The 16,871-nt window shown below is 42.0% G+C and overlaps 1 protein-coding gene across 1 annotated transcript in view; it reads left to right on the top strand.

The window, feature by feature from the left end:
* LOC140725888 (5-hydroxytryptamine receptor 7-like) overlaps window positions 1-16,483 on the top strand; it is a 57,746-nt gene extending 41,263 nt beyond the window's left edge. The window contains exon 2 of the mRNA XM_073041826.1: window positions 15,440-16,483. Coding sequence (XP_072897927.1) covers window positions 15,440-16,211 — 772 coding nt within the window. The 3' untranslated portion in view covers window positions 16,212-16,483. The remainder of the gene's footprint in view (window positions 1-15,439) is intronic.
* Window positions 16,484-16,871: the final 388 nt, after the last annotated feature.

Raw genomic sequence — 16,871 nt, 5'->3', positions numbered from 1 at the left:
TAATGTGCTGGGGGAAGCCCGCGAGTGTCATCATGCTTCCCGTTCTAACATAGCATGCCCACACTTTATCAACCCTAACTAGTATGTCTTTGGAATCTGGAGCACCCAGAGGAACTCCACACTGTCATGAGGAGAATGTACAAACTCCTTAAAGAGAGTGGCAGGATTTGAACCCTGATCACTGGCACTGTAAAGTGTTACGCTAATCTTCGTGTTGCCGTGCCACCCACATGGTTTCCTGACTCTCGTATACGATGTCCTGACCAATGACGGCAAGTATGCCATTTGTCTTCTTTGCCACCCTGTCTACCTCAATGACCACATTCATAGAGCAGTGGGCTTGGAATCTTTGCACATTAATGCTGTAGAGGGTGTCACTGTTAACTGTATATTTTCTCCTTACATTCAACCTCCCAAAGTGCAAGCACCTCACACTTACTCAGGTTTAACTCCATCTGCCTTTTCTATGAGACATTTGTTGAAGGAATTAACAGTGGCCCAGCGTTCAGCTTCCAAGTAAACAAATTTGACTGTAGTGGCGCAAGATGGCCGCTCACCGCTTTGCAGAATGTGGGGTTGTGAAGACGGTATGGAGAAAGAAGAAAGATGCAAGGGCCCATGGAATGGTTCATCCAGAGCAGCTGAGTGGCAGAAGACTCTCTGATCTACAAGCTGTTCCTACGGACACACACACACACGCACACCGGTCTGCCAGCACATTGAGATATCCGTGGACGAATGCTGCCAAGTGGCACATTCCAGACTGTAGGAGTATGTGCTTAGGGAGGAAGGCGGTGTGCTCAGTGGAGAAGGACCACAGTAAAGGGTTCTTTCGTTACTGGACAGGGAGGGGCTGGGTTGGGTGTGGAAGCCCCTTAGATATTGTAGCAGTGTACCACAGCATGGGAACCACATGAGTAACAACAGTTCTATTGGTTTTCAGGAATATAATAGGACATTACTTAACATGTTCAGAATCAGAATCAGATTTATTATCACTGGCATGTGAAGTGAAATTTGTTAACATAGCAGCAGCAGTTCAATGCAATACATAATATAGAAGAAAAAAAATAAAAATAATAATAAATAAACAAATAAATAAATACATTACAGTAGGTGTATATTGAATTGATTTTAAAAAGTGCAAAGAACAGAAATACAGTATATAAAAAAAGTGAGGTAGTGTCCAAGGGTTCAATGTCCATTTAGGAATCAGATGGCAGAGGGGAAGGAGCTGTTCCTGAATTGCTGAGTGTGTGCCTTCAGGCTTCTGTACCTCCTACCTGATGGTAACTGAGAAAATGGCATGCCCTGGGTGCTGGAGGTCCTTAATAATGGATGCTGCCTTTCTGAGACACCGCTCCCTAAAGATGAGCTGGGTACTTTGTAGGTTGGTGCCCAAGATGGAGCTGATTAGATTTACAACCTTCTGCAGCTTCTTTTGGTCCTGTGCAGTAGCCCCCCCCCCCCCCCCATACCAGACAGTGATGCAGCCAGTCAGAATGCTCTCCACAAGTACATCTATAGAAGTTTTTGAGTGTATTTGTTGACATGCTAAATCTCTTCAAACTCCTAATGAAGTATACCTGCTGTCTTGCCTTCTTTATAGCTACATCGATATGTTGGGACCAGGTTAGATCCTCAGAGAGCTTGACACCCAGGAACTTGAAACTGCTCACTCTCTCCACTTCTGATCCCTCTATGAAGATTGGTGCAGAGTAGAGGGAGACAGAGTAGGAGGGCTTTAGCTCAACGGGCTTAGGCAATAACAGGTCAAGGCCAGGTAAGTTACTTGTGAGGAATATGAAATATGTCTGTGTGGCCAGTGTTCTGTATTGGGTGTCAGATATGGGATGTCCGGGAGATTCCCAGCCTCCCGGGCGGCCACATCTGTGCCAGGTGCGTCGACCTGCAGCTCCATAGGGACTGCATTAGGGAAGTGGAGATGCAGCTCGATGACCTTCATCTAGTCAGGGAAAGTGAGGAGATGATAGAGAGGAGCTATAAGCAAGTAGTCACACCGGGGTGTCGGGAGACAGATAAGTGTGTAACAATAGTCAGGAGACAGAAGGGCAAGAGTCAGATACTAGAGAGTACCCCAATGACTCTCCCCCTTAATAATAAGTACTCCTATTTGAGTACTGTTGGGGGTGACAACCTACCTGGGGGAAGCAACAGTGGCCGTGCCTCTGGCACAGCAGTCTGGCCCTGTGGCTCAGAAGGGTAGGGGAAGGAAGAGAATGGCAGCAGTGATAGGGGACTAGATAGTTAGGGGGTCAGACAGGCTATTCTGTGGACGCAGTGGAAGAAACATGAATGGTAGCTTGCCTCCCAGGTGCTAGGGTTCGGGAAGTTTCTGATTGCATCTGCGATATCCTGAAGTAGGAAGGTGAACAGCCAGAGGTTGTGGTACATATTGGTACCAACGACATAGGTGGGAAAAGGGAGGAGGTCCTGAAAGCAGACTACAGGGAGTTAGGAAAGAAGCTGAGAAGCAGGACCTCAAAGGTAGTAATCTCAGGATTACTGCCTGTGCAACGTGACCGTGGGTATAGGAATAGAATGAGGTGGAGGATAAATGCATGGCTGAGGGTTTGGAGCAGCGGGCAGGGATTCAGATTTCTGGACTATTGGGACTTCTTTTGAGGCAGGCATGAACTGTACAAAAAGGATGTGGTGCACTTGAATCTGAAGGGGCCCAATATCCTGGCAGGGAGGTTTGCTAAGGCTATTAGGGAAAGTTTAAACTATAATTGCTGGGGGGTGGGAACTGAACTGAAGAGACAAAGGAAGGGGCAGTTGGCTCACAAATCGAGAAACCTTGTAGGCAGTATGAGAGGGAGGATAGGCAGGTGATAGAGAAGGGATGTGCTCAGACCGATAGTTTGAAATGTGTCTATTTTAATGCAAGAAGCATCATGAACAGTCACAGCTACAGAAAAGGAGGAAGTCATGAAGGGATTGTCTATGGAGTCTCTGTGGGTGGAAGTTAGGAACACAAAGGGGTCAATAACTCTACTGGGAATTTTTATAGACCGCCCAATTGTAACAGGGACATCGAGGAGCAGATAGGGAGACAGATTCTGGAAAGGTGTAATAATAACAGGGGTGTCATGGTGGGAGATTTTAGATTCCCAAATATTGATTGGCATCTCCCTAGAGCAAGGGGTTTATATATGGTGGAGTTTCTTATGTGGGTTCAGGAAGGTTTCCTGACACAATATGTAGATAAGCTTACAAAAGGAGAGGCTGTACTTGATCTGGTATTGAGAAGTGAACCTGGTCAGGTGTCAGGTCTCTCAGTAGGAGAGCATTTTGGAGATAGTGATCATAATTCTATCTTCTTTACCATAGCATTGGAGAGGGATAGGAACAGATAAGTTAGGGAAGTGTTTAAGTGGAGGAAGGAGAAATATGAAGCTATCAGGCAGGAACTTTGAAGATTAAATTGGGAACAGGTGTTCTCAGGGAAATGTACAACAGAAATGTGGTAAATGTTCAGGGGATATTTGCATGGCATTCTGCACAGGTACGTTCCAATGAGACAGGGAAAGGATGGTAGGGTACAGGAACCATGGTGCACAAAGGCTGTTGAAAATCCAGTCAAGAAGAAAAGAAAATCTTACAAAAGGTTCAAAAAAACTAGGTAATGATAGGGATCTAGGAAATTATAAGGCCACCAGGAAGGAGCTTAAGAAGGAAATTAGGAGAGCCAAAAGGGACATGAGAGGGCCTTGATGAGCAGGATTAAGGAAAACCCCAAGGCCTTCTACAAGTATGTGAAGAGCAAGAGGATAAGACGTGAGAGAATAGGACCAATCAAGTGTGACAGTAGAAAAGTGTGTATGGAACTGGAGGAGATAGCAGAGGTATTTAATGAATACTTTGCTTCAGTATTCACTATGGAAAAGGACCTTGGCGATATAGACATTAAGAAAGAGGATGTGCTGGAGCTTTTAGAAAGTATCAAGTTGGATAAGTCACCGAGACTGAACAAAATATATCCCAGGCTACTGTGGGAGGCGAGGGAGGAGATTGCTGAGCCTCTGGCAATGATCTTTGCATGATCAATGGGGACAGGAGAGGTTCCAGAGGATTGGAGGGTTGCAGATGTTGTTCCCTTATTCAAGAAAGGAAGTAGAGATAGCCCAGGAAATTGTAGACCAATGAGTCTTACTTCACATTGGTAAGTTGATGGAGAAGATCCTGAGATGCAGGATTTATGAACATTTGGAGAGGCATAATATGATTAGGAGTAGTCAGCATGGCTTTGTCAAAGGCAGGTCATGCCTTACAAGCCTGATTGAATTTTTTGAGGATGTGACTAAACATATTAATGAAGGTAGAGCAGTAGATGTAGTATACAGTATATGGATTTCAACAAGGCATTTGATAAGGTACCCATGGGAGGCTTATTGAGAAAGTAAGGCGGCATGGGATCCATTGCTTTGTGGATCCAGAACTGGCTTGCCCACAGAAGGCAAAGAGTGGTTGTAGATGGGTCATATTCTGCATGGAGGTTGGTGACCAGTGGTGTGCCTCAGGGATCTGTTCTGGGACCCCTACTCTTCGTGATTTTTATGAATGACTTGGATGAGGAAGTGGATGGATGGAAGTGCTGATGACACAAAGGTTGGAGGTGTTGTGGATAGTGTGGAGGGCTGTCAGAGGTTACAGCAGGACATCGATAGGATGCAAAACTGGGCTGAGAAGTGGTAGTTAGAATTCAACCGAGATAAGTGTGAGGTTGTTCATTTTGGTAGGTCAAATATGATGGCAGAATATAGTATTAATGGTAAGACTCTTGGCGGTGTGGAGGACAGAGGGATCCTGGGGTCTGAGTCCATAGGACACTAAAAGCTACTGTGCAGGTTAACTGTGTGGTTAAGAAGGCATACGGTGTATTGGCCTTCATCAACCATGGGATTGAGTTTAAGAGCTGAGAAGTATTGTTGCAGCCATATAGGACCCTGGTCAGATCCCACTTGGAGTACTGTGGTCAGCTCACTACAGGAAGGATGTGGAAATAATAGAAATGGTGCAGAGGAGATTTACAAGGATGTTGCCTGGATTGGGGAGCATGCCCTATGAGAATAGGTTGAGTGAACTTGGCCTTTTCTCCTTGGAGCGATGGAGGATGAGAGGTGACCTGATAGAGGTGTGTAAGATGATGAGAGGCATTGATCATGTGGATAGCCAGAGGTTTTTTCCCAGGGCTGAAATGGCTAGCACAAGAGGGCACAGTTTTAAGGTGCTTGGAAGTAGGTACAGAGGAGATGTCAGAGGTAAGTTTTTTACGCAGAGAGTGATGAGTGCGTGGAATGGGCTGCCGGCAACAGTGGTGGAGATGGATACGATAGGGTCTTCTAAGAGACTCCTGGATAGGTGCATGGAGCTTAGAAAAATAGAGGACTATGGGTAACCCGAAGTAATTTCCAAAGTAAGTACGTGTTGGGCACAACATCATGGGCCAAAGAGCCTCTACTGCGCTGTAGGTTTTCTATGTTTCTATGTGTTCCTTCATCTTAACCTTCCTGAAGTCCACAATTAGCTCATTCATCTTACTGATGTTGAGTGCCAGGTTGTTGCTGCCGCATCACTCCACTAGTTGGCATATCTCACTCCTGTACGCCCTCTCATCACCACCTGAGATTCTACCAACAATGGTTGTATCATCAGCAAATTTATAGTTGGTATTTGAGCTATGCCTAGCCACACAGTGATGTGTATACAGAGAGTAGAGCACTGGGCTAAGCACACACCCCTGAGGTATGTCAGTGTTGATCATCAACGAGGACGATATGTTATCACCAGTCCGCACAGATTATGGTCTTCCAGTTAAGAAGTCAAGGATCAAATTGCAGAGGTAGGTACAGAGGCCCAGGTTCTGCAACTTCTCATTCAGGATTGTGGAAATGATGGTATTAAATGTTGAGCTATAGTTGATGAACAGCATCCTGACATATGTGTTTGTGTTGTCCAGGTGGTCTAAACCCTATATATTGACTATAAATGTAAGAATGAAAATATATTTCATGGTTTATTCTTATAAATAAATCGTGTTATGAATAAAGTTTATTTTGATATAAAACGTATTTTTTCTCTTTTGTGTTTGCACAGTTTGTTGTCTTTGCACCTTGGTTGTTTGTCCATCATTAATTCTATCGTGTTTCTTGGATTTACTGTGTATGCCTACAAGATAACAAATCTCAAGGTTGTCCATGGTGACATATTTGGACTTGATAAAAAATTTACCATGAAACCTGGAACTGGGTCATTGAGATGTAAGAGTTTGTGGATGCTGGAATCAGGAGCAAGGAACAAGCTGCTGGAAGATCTCAGTGGGTCAGGCAGCATCTGTGGAGGCAAAGGGATGGCTGACGTTTCAAGTCAAGACACTGAATGAGAAGTCAACTCTTCCATTTGCTACTTTCTAAAGAACAGATTAGCTTTAACACGCTATTCCATTGTTGGATCGCTCTGAAATAGCATTTGTTGTGAGTCATGTGACACAATAATAAAGTCAGAAAGGAGAGTGACAAAAATAATCTGGGACAGATGCAATGTCACACACAAAGCCAACAAAAACCAAAAGGAATGTTTTTCTTTAATATATTGATTGGAGCTGGATAATAGTCATGAGATGAAAGGAAGAGACATGAATACAAAGAAAAACCTAGTGACAAAACAACCTATTGACAAACTTCAGCTCATTCAGAACACCACTGCTAGACCTTTAACTAAAACCAAGGTGAGGAAGCATTTTGCTTCCATCCTAGCTACTCAGCATTGGCTTCCTGTATCTTTTAGAAATGATTCTAAAGTTCTCTTACTTGTTTTTAATGCTCTTAATAGTCAGGGACCAGAGTAGATCACAGAGTCACTTTCATTTTATAATCCTGCTCAAGCTCTTAGGTCTTAGACCATAAGATATAGCAGCAGAAGTAGGCCATTCAGCCCATTGAGCCTGCTCTGCCATTTCATCATGGGCTGATCCAATTTTTCCAATCATCCCTCTCCCCTGCCTTCTCCCCATACCATTTGAGGCCCTGACTATTCAAGAGTCTTCTTCTACTGGTCTCTTAAATTTCTCCCAAAGGATCATTGGCAGGTTAGCTTTTTGGAACTATGCTCCTAAACTGTGGAATACAATACTATATGGATGCCGACACAGTTGACACTTTTAAGTGCTGGTTCAACACCGATTTAGTCTACCCTTTTTTAAAAATTAACATCTTTTTGTCTTTTATTTTCATTTGCACTTTATCCCATTGTAATGCACTTTGAACTATATCATCTCTATGAAAAGTGCTCGATAAATAAGTTATTATTTTGTTAATTTTTCTTAAGTTCAAGCTGATAAAACCTGAGGTACAGACATAACCAAGCACACTCATTTCTTAATTGCTAGGACCTTTCAGACGATTCTAGTGGTATTTAGTATTGTGGCTTTCTAAAGATTTACATAAATATTGCTGTGTAGGCAATATTGCTGTTTGATGCTATTGTGTAGTGACTTTGGGATGATACCAGTTGTAGATATTACTATTGGGATAATGCATACCCCGTTCATATTCCATAGTCTTTCAATTTCCTCTCTTAGTTCAGCATACTTCTGGTGTTTTTCACTTATTGATTTCTGTATGTTATGTGCATTTGGGATACCTATATCTATTAAGCAAATTGCCCTTCCCTGTAATATTATATCCATATGGTTATTATGGATTGTCCTATCTTTAATAATAGATCAACCGTAATATGATTTGTGGGACTCTACCTCTAAAACTGGATCAGGCTTGTATTTATAGTAAGGTATGGTGTGTTTTATAAATTAGTATTTTAAAGCAAGATTTTGGTGAATGAAATTTGTTACTTGACTGTGCCTGTGTAAGTAATCAGACTGAGTTATTGTTGTTATTATTATTTTAATATTATTATTGTTAAATTAACTAAAATGCTACGGATGGAGATTAATCATAAAGAAAATGTTTCCTTTAATTGCATTGTGTCTGGATCACATTGTGCCTCTGACAAAATGCTCAAAGACAGATTAAAAAAAATTGTTGAGGAATATTACATGGTTTCCCCTCTAGAACATGATCTCTACAATGATACTACAGCAAAATTTTTATAATTAAAATTGATGAGTACATTATTTCTGATAGAATTAAAATCTTTACAATTAAGTTGTCAGTTCTCAAGGATCTTTGAAGAAACAAGATAGTTGTTAATCAGAGCAAAAACCATGGTAATTACTTAGCAAGAAATTTGATTATAGATATGGGACAGTTTACTTAGAATGGAAAAATTCTTACATAGTTTTCAAGTTTAAAGGAGTGATATGGGAGTTTTTCCAAGTTTAAAGGAGTGATATAAATAACCACAGGTTATTTATTAACTTTGCCAGTAATCAATTGAACTAATCAGGGAGATTCTCCAAAGTGTGGATATGAAACCTTATTTCATAGTCATTCATGTATTCAAGTCAAGTTCAAGTACAAGCTTAATTATATTTCAGCCATACATGAATATAGACAAACGAAGCTGCGTTCCTCCAGGGCCAAGGTGCAAAACACATTATCAACAGCACACAGCACACTGCAAATTGTACACGTGGATATGATTTTAGAAAAAACATAGTCACAAAAAGAAAAGATAATAATAATATAGCCCTAGTCTCTGTGTAGCATTACTAGGTTGATGGAAAGTTGTCCTGGTCCATCTTGTTCTTCCATGACGTGAATAGCATGGGCAGCACTGAGTGAACATCCTTGGCAGCACCGAGCGACCACCCTGCTGTCTCCACCCCTGGCAACAGGCAACCCCACGACCTTGATCTGGGCCTAGTCCTCACCACAACCAAGGCTCCTCTGCCGTTGATCTCATCTAGGAACCAGTGAACCAGACTTGCAGTATTCCACATTACCAATATCCAACAGGGTCTGGTGATCACAATAGAAACGTCCAAGGCAATCACTCACAGCATGCACCTTCTCGGCACAACTGTAGACAATGTCCAAACGGCAATACAACAGCAGTACCCTGTAAGTGGCTGGGAAGGTGTTAGTGTCTATAGAGATATATATATAAGACCTGATCTATCCATCCATCTATCTATCTATCTATCTATCTATTTATTTCTGTATTTGGAGCTGTTGTGTGGAACAGGCCCTTCAGGCTCAACAAGCTGCACCACCTAGCCAGCCCACCTATTTAAACCCAGCCTAATAACAGGACAGTTTACGATGACTAATTAACCTACTAACTGATATGTCTTTGGAATGTAGTACGTAAGTGGATCAATAGAGTCAATTGTTAAGGATGAGATGATGGAATACTTGGTGACATAGGACAAGATAGTACAAAGTCAGCATGGTTTTCTTCAGGAAAAATCCTGCCTGATGAACCTGTTGCAATTCTTTGAGGAGATTACAAGTAGGATAGATAAAAGGGATGCAGTGGATGTTGTATATCTGGACTTTCAGAAGGCCTTTTGCAAGGTGCCACACATAAGGCTACTGACCAAGTTAAGAGGCCATGGTATTACAGGAAAGTTACTAACATGGTTAGAGCATTGGCTTATTGGTAGGAGGCAGTGAGTGAGAATAAAACGATTGTTTTCTGGTTGGCTCCCAGTGAATAGTAGTGTTCCGCATGGATCGGTGTTGGGACCACTTCTTTTTATGCTGTATATAAATGATTTAGATGATGGAATAGATGGCTTTTGTGCTAAGTTTGCAGATGATATGAAGATTGGTGAAGGGGCAGGTAGTGTTGAGGAAACAGATAGGATGCAGAAAGACAATGAGGAGAATGGGCAAGAAAGTGGCAAATGAAATACAATGTTGGAAAATGCAAGGTCATGCACTTTGGTAGTAGAAATAAATGTGCGGACTATTTTGTAAATGGGGACAAAATCCAGGAATCCGAGATGTAGAGGGACTTGGGAACGCCCTGAAGGTTAACTTGCAGGTTGAGTCGGTGTTGAGCAAAGCAAATGCCATGTTAGCATTCATTTCAAGAGATCTAGAATACAAGAGCAAGGATATGATGCTGAGGCTTTACAATGCACTAGTGAGACCTCACCTTGAGTAATGTGAACAGTTTTTGGCCACTCATCTTAGAAAAGATGTGCTGGCATTGGAGAGGGTCCAGAGGAGGTTCACAAGGATGATACCAGGAATGAAAGGGTTATCATATGAGAAACATCTGATTGCTCTGGGTCTGTACTCGCTGGAATTCAGAAGGATGAGGGGGCATCTCATTGAAACCTTTAGAATGTTGAAAGGCCTAGACAAAGTTTCCCATGGGGGGACAGTCTAGGACAAGAGGGCACAGCCTCAGGATAGAGTGGCGCCCATTCAAAACAGAGATGCGGAGAAATTCCTTTAGCCAAAGGATGATGAATTTGTTGAATTTGTTGCCACGTGCAGCTGTGGAGACCAAGTCGTTGTGTGTATTTAAGGCAGAGATTGATAGGTTCTTGATTGGACATGGCATCAAAGGTTAGGGGAGAAGGCCAAGAACTGGGGTTGAGGAGAAGATTTGAAAAACAGGATCAGCCATGATTGAATGGCGGAGCAGACTCGATGGGCCAGATGGTCTAATTCTGCTCCTATGTCTTATGGTCTAAGTCTTATGGTCTATTGCTATTGAGCAACTTGCTGATGGGTTAGTCCTGATCTTCTTAGTATCCAGCAGCGACATGCAATCATAAGAAAAACATACAAACTGAACTAAAGCATTTTTGATGGACCCAGGGTGGTCACTGCATCCAAGCACACGGCCACCTTATCAAAACTGATTTCACTGGAACCTCATGTGTGGAGGTGTCTGCCGTTGGTAGCTAGTACTCATGCCTAATACTTAGCATTAATGACTAAATACTAATTTCTCAAGCTAAAAACGTACTTTTGTTAAAGGAGTGCAGAAGTTACATGCTGTTTCTTCCTAGGGTGTTTTAACACAGTTTGGCTAATTGCAGGTTTCATATTTTGTTGAAATTGCATGTTTCATACCTCTTGATTTTTATGAAAGAACACTGGCAGCGTACATTGATGTACAGTGAGGAAAGAGAATGCAAAATTCAAAATTCAAAGTAAACTTATTATCAAAGTATGTATATGTCACCATAGACTACCCTGAGATTCATTTTCTTGCTGCTATTCACAGTAGAACAAAGAAATACAATAGAATCAAAGACTGACAAGCAATTTGGAAGAGAAGACAAACTGTGTAAATACAAATAGATAAATAAATAATCCAACACATTACAGGATCCTATAGCAGTTTAACACAATCTGATTCCTTACATAGGCACAGTCAAGTGACAAACATCAATCAACAAAATCTTGCTTTAGAGTACAAACTCATAAAAGAAAACATACCTTATCATAAATAAACACAAGCCTGATCCAGTTTTAGAGTTGGAGTCCCACAAATTTTATTCCGATTTTTCCATTACTACAAATAGGACAGTCTATATAACTGCCCAGATATAATATTACAGGATAAACAAGGAGGAACAATTCACCTACTAGATATAGCCATTCCAAACACACATAATATACAGAATCGGTAAGTGAAAGACACCAGAAAAATGCTGAATTAAAAGAGGAAATTGAAAGACTATGGAACATGAATGGGGTATGCATTGTGCCGGTAGTAATATCTGCAACTGGTGTCATCCTGAAGTCGCTACACAATAGTATTAAACAATTAGACCTCCACAGCAATATCTATGTATATCTTCAGAAAGCCACAATACTAAACACCACAAAGGTTCCTAGTAATTGATAAATGAGCATGTTTGGCTATTCCCAAACCTCAGATTTTACCAGTTTGGGCTGAGAAAAAGATAAAAATACAAACAAATAAATAAATGTTACAGGAGCATCAAAACTAAAACCACAAGGCTACTAAACAGCTTCCTCCCACAGGCAGTCAGAATGCTAAATAGCTGCTCTACCTGACTCTGCTTGGGACACTTTAACTTGCACTGGACACTTATAACTTTTTTTAACTGACATGTGGCTGTTGTGTTTTACTATTTATTGTTATGTTTATTATTTAGTGTTGCGTTTGTTATGTTATGATTGCACTGCTCCTGGGAAACGCTGTCTCATTCTGCCCTGCAGAGCTGATGTACGGTTAGAATGACAATAAAGTTTTTAAATCTTGTATCTTAAATCTTGAAATAAGTCTGAAGTCCTGATGAAGGGTCTCAGCCTAAAAAGTTGACTGTTTATTCATTTCCATAGATGCTGCCTGACCTGTTGAGTCTCTTGAGTGTGTTCCTTTGGATTTCCAGCATTTGCAGGATCTCTTGTGTTTAAATTAAATCAATAATACAGAGAACACAAGTTGTAGAATCTTTGAAGTGAGTTCATAGGTTGTGTTCAGTGATTAGTTCAGTGTTGTGGTGATAACTTGTTGGCAACTTGTGCTTTTTGTCTGTGGTGAATATTACATTCTTGATGGATTTCTTCACAGTCACTCTAGTCATGAAGTTCCAAATGAGCACAGTTCATGAGAGACTGTCCTTAGCACTTGTAAGATGGAATTGAAATTGAGAGGCTGCCAGCCTCCCTGGGGAATATTGATCGTTCCTCTGTCTGTTTTCCACTGAAAAACAGTTGTGCATCTTAACTCAGTTAAATACGACTGAACGAGGATTTAACAAACTGCATTTGGTATCAGAACTCTGAATTTTCAACTGGAAAATGTTATCCCAAATCATTCATCATGGACTTACTTGCCTGCCTTCATGATTGAGTATACAGATGACTTTTTTTGCAGTGTAGGAGATGAGTATTCTCATAGCACAAAATATTTTTGATCTTGTCTTGGGCAATGAGAAATATTTAATTGATAATCTGGCACTTAGGAAGCTTCAGGGAAGATAAGTTGCTATAGCAATATGATTGAATTTTATATAAACAGCAAGCAATGGCTAAAATTTAAGGAGTGTGAATGCACTGTTTACAATTATATATACAGTTGATCATTTTAAGGAAGAAATACGATTAGAAAAATGGTTTCAGATGTCCATCACCATCCTGGACGTGCCCTCTTCTCATGACTATCCCTCTTTTGTACTATCTCTCTTTTTTTTGTATTGTAACTTAAAAATTTTTATGTACTGCTGCCACAAAACAACACATTTCTTATATCAGTGATAATATACCTGATTCTGATTCTGATTTTGGGGAGAAAGCAAAGTTGGATCTGGTCACTGGATGAATGTCTCCTGGGGCTTTTTGCAGGCTGTCACAGTCCCTTTAATTAACTGAGGAGACAGAACCAAAATTAAAGATTGTGAGATCATCAGCACATATCCTCATTTATTTGTGATGGAAGGAAGGTCACTGATGCAGCACTTGAAGATGTTTGGGACCCTGCCCTGAGGAAATCTGCATGTTGACCTGACCTCTGGCCCCCACGGACATCTTTGCTTGTGTGAGGAGTGTTGGAGATTTTTCCCCTTCAGCTTTACCAGGAAACATGGATGCTACTCTTGGTCAAATGCTGCCTTGGTGTCATGGGGTCTCAATCTCATTCCAGCTCTGGATCTCAGGCCTTCTGTTTCATGCTTGACCCAGGACTGTGATGAAATCTGGAGCGAGTATTGATGATCAAACCCAATCTAGGCATTGGTGAGCAGGTTATTCCTGTGAGAATGTCACTTAGACCAGGTTCAACTTCCTTATAGCAAGGTTTGCTGCTGTTTCTCAGGTTAAAATTTGGTTGCGGAATGACCATAAGATATATATAGGACCCTATCTATCTGTCTATCTATCTATCTATCTATCTATCTATCATTCTATCTAACCATCTCTTTCTTTCTTTTTCTTTCTTTCTTTCTTTCTTTCTTTCTTTCTTTCTTTCTTTCTTTCTTTCTTTCTTTCTTTCTTTCTTTCTTTCTTTCTTTCTTTCTTTCTTTCTTTCTTTCTTTCTTTCTGTATGGAACAGGCCCTTCAGGCTCAATAAGCTGCCCCACCTATTTAAACACAGCCTTATAACAGGACAGTTTACAATGACCAATTAACCTACTAACTGATATGTCTTTGGAATGTAGTAGGTAAGTGGATCATCTGGAGGAAACCCACATAGATCACAGGGAGAATGTACAAACTACTGTGCTGGAATTGAACTCCGAACTCCAGGATGCCTTGAGCTGTAATAGCATCGCACTAACCACTACCCTATCATGAATTAGGCCACAATATCAGCCATTAGCATAAAGCTTTACAAGTCTTCGGGGTTCACTACCACTGTAAATACGGAGTTTGTTGGCTTTCCCTGTGATCGCGTGGTCTTCCTCTAGATGCTCTGGTTTCCGGCCACATTTGGTGCAGGGTTTGTATATTGTGGCCGTTCAATGTTGGTGCCGGACTTCATCATAACATGCCCACAACATACTGACCCTAGTGTATTGTGGGCATCCTTGGAGTATATTGGTTGTTGATGCAAACAGCACATTTCACTGTTTGTTTTGATGCTACAATGTGCGACCTTTAACCTTTAGGTCATTTGGCCCATCGAGACTGCTCCACCATTCACTGGTGGTGGATCTTTTTCACACAATTTTCCTGCTTTATTCCCACAACAATTAAGCTTGTTATCAACCAAAACTGATTGGAATCTGGTTTAGGGGGTGGTGAGACTTTGATCTACGAGGAGAGACATTAAGGACAGGCATCGTGGGGGCCTGAGTCATGAGGAGGGGTTGGCCAGACTAAGTCTTTATTCCTTGGAATGAACGAGAATGGGTGTGGGGAACGGGACTTTATAAAAGTGTTTCCAATCACAGGAGACGTAGATACAGTCGATGGTAACAGTCTATTCCTCAGGATATAGAGGAATTCAAACTAGGTTTAGGGTGAGAGGGGAAAGATTTAAAAGAGAACTGAGGCGCAACTTTTTTATGCAATTAGTGACAGCCTGTCAAATGCCGTTATCATATTTGCTTCAGCACTCCCCCGGTGTGCCTTGTGGTTTTAGTGTCTAGTCTCAAGTTAAGGAGTCAGCGCAGAACATAGAACATTACTGCACAGTACAGACCCTTTGGCCCACAATGTTGTACCAACGTATTAAACTACTCTGAGATCAATCTAACCCTTTCCTCCCACATAGCCCTCCATTTTTCTATCATCCACGTGCCAAGGATGACAGGACAGAGGTGAAAAGAAATCTGTTCTCCATGGTTCATCTGTAGAATTCTCTGTGCAGAGAGCCATCGAGGCTCTGTCTCTGAGTTTACTCCAACAAGAATCAATGGATTTTTGTGTGTGTGTGTATTACGTGCATTTGGGAGCAATGGTGGAACAGATCATTGAACTGAAAGAGCAGCTGTAATCAGTGGAACAGACACAAGGGGCCAAATGGCCTACTCTTACTTGCCGTGTTCTCATTTCTCATGTTCGATTTTGTGTTTCAGATACTTGGGAATAACGCGCCCTCTGACGTACCCGGTGAGACAGAATGGGAGGTCGATGGCCAAAATGGTGTTAACTGTTTGGCTCCTTTCGGCATCCATAACTCTGCCGCCATTGTTTGGTTGGGCCAAGAATGTCACGGTGGACAGGGTGTGTCTCATCAGCCAAGACTTTGGGTACACTGTCTACTCCACGGGCGTAGCCTTTTATATTCCCATGACTGTCATGCTGATTATGTATTACCGGATATACAAAGCTGCTAAGAAAAGTGCTGAGAAGCACAAGTTCATGAGCATTCCACGACAGTACGAGCAGGACGGGGTCTACACCATGGAGGAGGATGTGCGAAGTCACCATGCCACCAGGAGGTCCAAAGCCGCAGAGGAATGCGCCATCCTGTCCAAGCTCCTCAAGCACGACCGCAAGAACATCTCCATCTTCAAGAGGGAGCAGAAGGCAGCCCGGACCCTGGGGATCATAGTGGGAGCCTTCACCTTCTGCTGGCTGCCCTTCTTCCTGCTCTCCGCTGCTCGTCCCTTCATCTGCGGCATCGAGTGCAGCTGCATGCCCCTAAGACTGGAGCGGACGCTGCTGTGGCTGGGGTACACCAATTCCCTCATCAACCCACTCATCTATGCCTTTTTTAACCGGGACCTGAGGACTACTTTCTGGAACCTGCTGCGTTGCAAGTACAGGAACATTAACCGGAGGCTCTCGGCTGCCAGCATGCACGAGGCACTCAAGGCAACAGAGAGGCACGATTGCATATTGTAACTGAGCCCTTTGGCAACCAGTGTCCAACGGAAAGTGGGAACGACAGGCAGCATCACCAGAACTGCAGGAGATTTCACCAAACATTTGATCTTGAAATGAGTACAAATTATATCTCCAGTTAATTTGGTTAGTGATCCACTAATGAAAGTTGACTCGTTATATCTGCTTCAAATGCTGGCCACTTCAAATGATGCGGACGGACAACTGAGCTAGTGTCTATGCTGAAAATGTTTTGGCCTTGGGCCAGAATGCCATGGAAAATATGCTAAGTTCATTTCTGATGCAGATTCAGATTTATTTATTGAAACAAACAGTGAAGTGTGTCGTTTGTGTCAGCAGCCAACAGATGTGCTGGGGGCAGCCCGCAAATGTCACCACACATTCCAGGGTCAACATAGCATACCCACATTGCTCAGTAGAGCAACACAAGCAACAACAACACAACAAAAGAAAACAGCAAGAAAACAATAGCACAACAAAAAAATGTTTAAACATTAACCATTTCAGAGATGAATATAGCAGGAGGATGGATAATCTGTTCTTTAAGCAGTCGGACACAAGGCATGGGATAATCCAGGAAGACAATCCATGCTGGTTCTTGGATGAAGCATCCATGGGATTTGAGGAATAGGACACAAGGAATCTCAAAGGAGAGGCAAC

The sequence above is a fragment of the Hemitrygon akajei genome, chromosome 4 (genome assembly GCF_048418815.1).
Source record: "Hemitrygon akajei chromosome 4, sHemAka1.3, whole genome shotgun sequence".
NCBI classification, from domain to species: domain Eukaryota; kingdom Metazoa; phylum Chordata; class Chondrichthyes; order Myliobatiformes; family Dasyatidae; genus Hemitrygon; species Hemitrygon akajei.
The sequence above is the reverse complement of the archived record's forward strand: the minus strand, read 5'-3'. Positions and strand labels throughout refer to the sequence as shown.